Source organism: Cupressus sempervirens, chromosome 7 (assembly GCF_028749045.1).
Source record: "Cupressus sempervirens isolate cs-2001-9-10 chromosome 7, ASM2874904v1, whole genome shotgun sequence".
Lineage (NCBI taxonomy): Eukaryota > Viridiplantae > Streptophyta > Pinopsida > Cupressales > Cupressaceae > Cupressus > Cupressus sempervirens.
The window spans coordinates 293,959,729-293,966,415 of record NC_143124.1 but is presented as its reverse complement, the minus strand read 5'-3'; the positions used below and the strand labels follow the sequence as shown (position 1 = coordinate 293,966,415).

Below are 6,687 nucleotides of genomic sequence, written 5' to 3'. Positions count from 1 at the left end.
ATATAAAATGGTCTCAAAACAATGTTGCTAACCATCAACATAAAACTAGTCTAACATAGTCTGACCATGATAGCAAAAATGTGACCTAGGGGCAAGCACTACACTTGTCATTTTTTCATATGGATAATCAAGCCTTCATGAACCCTTCTTTACCAATGGTTATTGTTTCAATTATTCCTTGTTCTCTTGTTGGCTAGTGTTATTTCTCTTGGGGGATCTATCTTCAAAGAGTATATATGATGATAATCTACTTAATGTTGGATCTCTTCCCTTTAATAAGTTAGAGAAAGAGGATTTTTTTTTAAACCAAGGATGCCCTACTTCTACTAAAATTTGTGGTTTGGAGATTCATCTCCTTTTTCTTATTGGTTACCACAAGTAGAATGGAAAGTATGTTCACTACTTGTAGTTTCCCTCTACATTGGATTGGAGTGAAGTTGTTCATCTTCTTGCTATGCATAGGAGTGCTGCTCATGATGAGAGGCCTATTTTGGGTGGATGTAACAAACCAATGTTTTCTTTTGGTGAATTGAAGCTCTTTATTCTTAACAGGTTCTTCTTTTTATGGATGTTGAGAGAGTCTATGGAAATTGTTTGTGTATCTCCCAGTTGAAGAAGGATGAAGAGTGGAGGGTGTGATTCTATGGTTTCCATTAGTAGTGGGGCTTTGGAGGCAGAGGATGTTGATGAAGATGACCCAAATGGGCTTCCTTACATTATCGATCAACTCTTCTTGTGGCCACATTGCTACAACTTTGTTGGCCTACTCAATAATGAGAGGAGAGGAAGAATTCTTCTCTCTATGCAAATTATTTATCCATGGATGTTATGCATGGCTTTATTCTTAGGTGGTTCCTCTAAGGGGTTTTTGTTTTCACACCATGTGATATTATTGGTGCCTATTTGTGCTCCTTTTTACATTAAGTTGGGTTACACGTTGGAGGACTTCTTGCTAGATTTTAATTGGCCTCTCATCCCCTATAAGATCCTCAAACTTGGGGCATCGATAGTTGTAAAATAACTATCTTCTAGTCTTTTCGAAGTTGTTTTCATGGACAACTAAGGCTTCACAATCCTACTTTGTCAATGGTTACTATTTGTGTTGGGCCTTGTTCTCTAGTTGGATAGTGTTATTTATCTTGGGGGATCTATCTCCCAAGAGGATAAATGAGGATAATCTAATTAATGTTGGATCTCTTCCCATTAATGGGTTGGTAAAAAGGATTTCTTTTTATGCCATGGATGCCCTAGTTCTATTAAAATGTGTAGTTTGGAGATTCATATCATTTCCCTTATTAGTTTTTGCAAGATCAATGGGAAGTGTGTTCACTACTTGTAGCTTCTCTCTATCTCTGACTAGAGGGAATTAGGTCATCTTCTTGCTATGCACAAGAGTGTTGCTCTTCATAAGAGGCCTATTTTGGGTGAATCTAACAAACCCCAGTTTTTTTCTAGTGAGTTAAAGCTCTTCATTCTTAGTGAGTTTATTTTTATGAGTGTTGAGAGAGTCCTTGGAAACTATCTGTTTTTCCTTTGTTCTTCTATCTTAGAATTTAAAAATGACTCCATTGTCGTGAAGGATTATTGGAAGGTTTATTTGATTAGAGGAAAAATAATTCCCCTATAATGTTATGTAGTAGTTAGAGCTAGGAGTTTTCTCCCTTGGTCTTAGAGGGGTTCTGTGTGCCTTTGTACAACATAGTGGGGATTGTCCCAAAAAGATTAGACCCTTGGGTGTTTCTAGGGTGCTTCATTTTAGGGCTTTAGAACTAAATCTCTCCATTTTGGCCTATTTCATTGCCATATTTCTTCTGGTGTTCTTCTCCTGGATTTTGGTAGTTCTTGGTGGGTTTTCTGCTATAGTCATCTTCAGATAGTTGGCTTTGAATATGACCTTTTATGATTGGATGGTAGGGTGGGAGGATTCTCCTTTCTAATTGAAGCTAGAAGAAATGTCATCTCCTAGGTTTTTGTAGCTTCCTTTCAGTTTGGCCTCTTTCCTCCATATTTTTTTTGACTTCAAAGGTTGCTACTTGTTTTCAAGGGCCTTTTTGATAATATGGTTATTTTTTCTTACTTGTGTAGGCCATTTTTGGCTTATTCTAACCCCTAGATGGAGTTTAGGTTTTCCATTGAAAATTGCATTGAGTTTCTCTATTGGTCTAGTTTGTTTGCTCTTGTAGCCAGGTGTTCACTTGTAGCTAGGTGTTCCCTTTGGTGGGGTTCTAGATCTGCGATAAAATCTATTTATATAGGGTTTTAGATCCCCTCAAAACCTACTTTAATACTTAGTCAAAAAGAACTTTCTTGGTCTTTCATTACACTAACAAATAGTTTATAAAAATCTATAAGAAGTTGAGGATAAAAAAATCAATGCGCTTTAGATAATTCTCTAGAAAAATAGTCATTGTGAAAAAACTAGGCAAGCATTGATATTATCTTTCAATTTATTATACTATTATATTATTTTTTAAGAAATCAATTAGCCAAATGTTAGTTGTACAAAATCTAGTTTGTATCCTTGATTTAGGGAATGCTTCTAGTAGATCACATTCAACTTCGTAAACATATTATATTATAAAGGGAACAATCTTGAAAGTTAGCTAAATGGTATTTAGGGATAACAATAGAAAATACTAATGGGATCACATTTGTCTTCATAAATAAATTTTAAGGGCAATAATTTTAAAAACCCATCAGAAATAATTTCTCACAATCCCCTACTTTAGTAAAGGACTCTAGCTACTAGTAGCCCTTGTTTTGTTATAAATAAGTTACATTGTTACATTGTAAATTGAGGTTGTCAAAAAAATTCCTTACAATACAAAAAGCACTAATAAAGATTTTAGTTGGAAGAGTTGTTAAATGGGACAAACTTTATCAGAAATAGAGGTCACTTTTGCAACGTATAGAACTTTGATAGCAACACACCAGCAAATTTGAATATTAAGTAACATAGTTCAGTAGTGGTTGACAATTTGGAAAGAGATATTAAATGTATTAGATTGATGTCATACTTATATACAAACTAATAATAATTGAAATTACCATATATATCAAGTCATGGAAACAAGAGGGTTAACACGTAAAATTTTCCTTTGGTGCTTGACCTACTTTCACCTTTGGCTTTGATGAAGTCAATATTGTGTCCATACACATCAGTAATGAATTCTATGATATATCTTCTGTATATCCATTACACACCAAAGCTTCTCTAGTGTTTTACCAAGTCTATTTTGTGCATTTCACACAATCATGATATTTTAAAAAAATTACATTTAATTAATCAATTTTGTCAACAAATACCTCATTAATGCTTCCACATTTTGGATACATATGTATTTCTCATGCTTTACAAACTTTGATCATTATGCTTTTTTTTTATTAATTATTAAAAACATAATAATAATTTTAAAATATATGGTCACTCATCTTAGCCTCGACAATTTCCTATTAGAAACAATTACATTAAAAGAAGCTTTTGAAAATGATATCTAAAATCTCCATAGTAGGATAAGAATTGACATAGTTCTTTTTCACCCAGCTTACTTTCACCTTTGGCTCCAAGCAAGTATATTTTGTCCACACATATCAATAATGAATTTTATGTAGGTACAACACGTGTCAACATATTGGTGGGAGAAAGCTTTAGACCTCACATTCATGTTGCTTAATCACAACGTCGTCTACAAATTGACTTATTAATGCAAATTCATTGGAGAATGACAATTAGATTTAGACTAGTTTGTCAGTGTTCGATACGCCCACACATCCCCTTTTCCTACAATGCACTAGTTTGTTAGAGTTTGCAACCACTTAAAATTGCTCGGTTTCCAACACTACATGTGGTTGAGGAGGAATGTCTGAGATATGGACATAACATGTGACGTCCTTAGGGGCTTATCAAACATATATAAACCCCACTCTTGTTGTGCGAGATCACCCAAAGCAATAAATTTTTTTAAAAAAAGAACAAAAGTAAAGGCCTTTCTTAATTTTGCACAGAATTGCAGCATAGAATGGTTAATCTCAAAAATGTTAGTGTGTCTGGAGACCACGATTTGATGGACGCTGTGGAAGACTATTTTGAACTGAGTTGGAGGACTCAGAATTTGTGCGCATCAATACGAGTGTTTGTGAAGAATAGCAGAGATGATCATCAGATTATTTTGGACAGGGCTATCGCTATGAAAGAGGCCAAAATTTATCTTTCAGTGCAAGATTGTAAGGAAATACTAGAGGAGCTAAAAGTTTTCAAGGGCGGCCTCATATGTGTAAAGGAGTTTGAAAGTGTGTACAAAAGGCTTGCAGATATGCAAAGTCAGCTCAGGATTGTAAAAGGAAAGGTGGACAGAGGGACCGAGTCTTATAAAAAGTTAATGAAAAGTGGGTCCATAGCAGCTGCTCTGGTTAAGAGATTGAAAAACCTGGGCGTTAAGAAGGGACTGCGAAATGTGTTCGAGAGAAATATTCGGCTGAAATCTAAATTTGTTTTGGTGGAAGCCATGAAATTTGGAACGTTTAAGAGTTATAGAGATGTGGAGACGATGAGGGTGCTGATGGATCGACTCCGTGCCGAACTTGAGCGAACATCTCTAAGTATTTGTTTCGGAGAGATGCGGGGAGATTCTTCTGCTCTACTCTTGTCTCTCAAAGATCTTACCAACACACAGCCTGAATTCCTTAAGCAATTGCAAGATTTTGACAGGCAAGCACATGTTTGCAGTTCGAGCATCTCCAAGGCTCGAGCTTCTGTTATAGATACATTGACTGTGATGCATTTAATCCATTAACTGCTGGCTAATTGTGACCCATGAATTGTATGGGCACTGTTACAGAGTTACAATCCGTGCATTTTGAAATCTGTTGTTTGACAGAGTTAAACAAATGTATTGAAATCCGTTGTCCCGTTGAGTCCGCATGCTTGGCTTATTTCCTTATTTCCTCGTTAAATTCAAGTTCATTTATCAACAACACCACGGTATCCCCACGTTCTCTTTACTTATCAAAGCTTAAATATTTACAACATTTATTTAGTATAACAATCATTGACTACGATAATCATTCATTAAAATGACTGCGATGCATTTAATCTTTGAGCTGTTGGCTAATTGTGATCCATGACATGTACGGGCATTGTTACACAGTGACGATCCCTGCATTTTGAGATCTGTTGTTTGACAGAGTCGCACAAATCTATTTAAATCTGTCCCCATGTACATATCAAATTCAAGTTTATTTATCAACAACTACCGCGTGTCCCCACGTTCTCTCTACTTATCAAAGCTTAATTATTTACAACATTTACAGCATCCAGTCTCCTCATTTTCACCGAAACTGCTACAGAGGGGCCAATTCGCACCTGATTGGACAGTTTGTTTGTATTTGTCAATGATTATGGAAACTTTTGATTGCTGGCAGCAGTGAGCCGTGTTGGCTCACTGTCCAAACTATTTATTACAAACAGCATACAGTTTTAAACGGGTTTCTTAATAAGACAGAAGCAATAAGAGAGGAATGCAAATTGTACTATTGACTAAATTTTGAAAAAATGGAAACACAATAATTTTTTTTAATTTTCAGCATTTGATCTTCATGATCTTATAAAAAGAATCATGTTTGACCTTTTAGTTTTAGTTTTTTTTTTTTGGTCTTTAGTACATTTTGTGGACAACATGGTAAAGAAGCACAATTCTATTTTGTAAAAATATGCCCCTACTTTTAGAAAAAAAACCAATGAAAGGTCAGTCAAAATTACTAATCACTCATGATTAATATGATTAATGAATTGATTTGTACAATACTGCTTCGACTATTGCTTGGCAAATTCTTGCATCTATAAAAGGTCACAATATAGAAAACATTCTAATATGAAAGAGGAGATGCTGACTATTGTCTTGAGTTCACTCCATATGAAAACACATTTGAAAGTATTGACAAAGTTTGCAGGCAAAACTACTGATTGTTACAACCCAATTTTTACCAAACCAAATAAATCTGTGTATCAGTTGCCACGTAGATTAGTCAACTCCCACTCTCATTATATTAATTATATATATAAATCCATGAGACAAAAAAAATTGAAACGATAAATAGCAAGTTGCAAATTAATGAAAGTAAACTATTAAAATCAAATTTTTGGAATGGAAAAATTGTTGTTCTTTTCTTCATGCATTGGTTGAGCATAAAAAGAATGTTTTGGGGATTAAAAAGAGGGAAAACAAAACATTGACAACATACATTGGAGGCATGAGAGATAGAAGTGGAAATTATAGGATCAAAGAGCAATGATAAAATAGCTTGTCAAGTTCCTCATTGATTTATACTGAAATTTATTGTCCGTATATCGTTTCATGTATTCAAAAAAATGCAGCTTCTTTGCATTGAATTTGTTCTAATTTTAAAAAAAAATTTGTGGGCTTGATAGGTTGTGTTTCTCATTTTGTATTGTTTTATTTTCTTTTTTGTTTGTTATAACTCATGTAAGTGTAATCTTTATAGATGGATATACTATTTATTAGGTTATGTGTATTTTTAATTCAAATAAAACTCTTTCTAATAACTATTTCAATGGTAGTAAGAAAGTCATCCATGTCTTCATTAGACGAGACAATGAATTTTTGTAACTGATAGTAAGATTTTTATGGCATTATCTTAAAAATTAGGTAGTAAAGATAAATGTTGAAG

General features: G+C 34.2%; 1 protein-coding gene across 1 annotated transcript; it reads left to right on the top strand.

Annotated features, from left to right (window-relative positions):
• The first annotated feature begins 4,019 nt into the window (after positions 1-4,019).
• Positions 4,020-4,793, top strand: LOC149546576 (UPF0496 protein At4g34320-like). Its single transcript, XM_089794008.1, has one exon. The coding sequence runs from the start codon at positions 4,020-4,022 to the stop codon at positions 4,791-4,793; it is 774 nt and encodes a 257-aa protein (XP_089650134.1).
• The last annotated feature ends 1,894 nt before the right edge of the window (positions 4,794-6,687 follow it).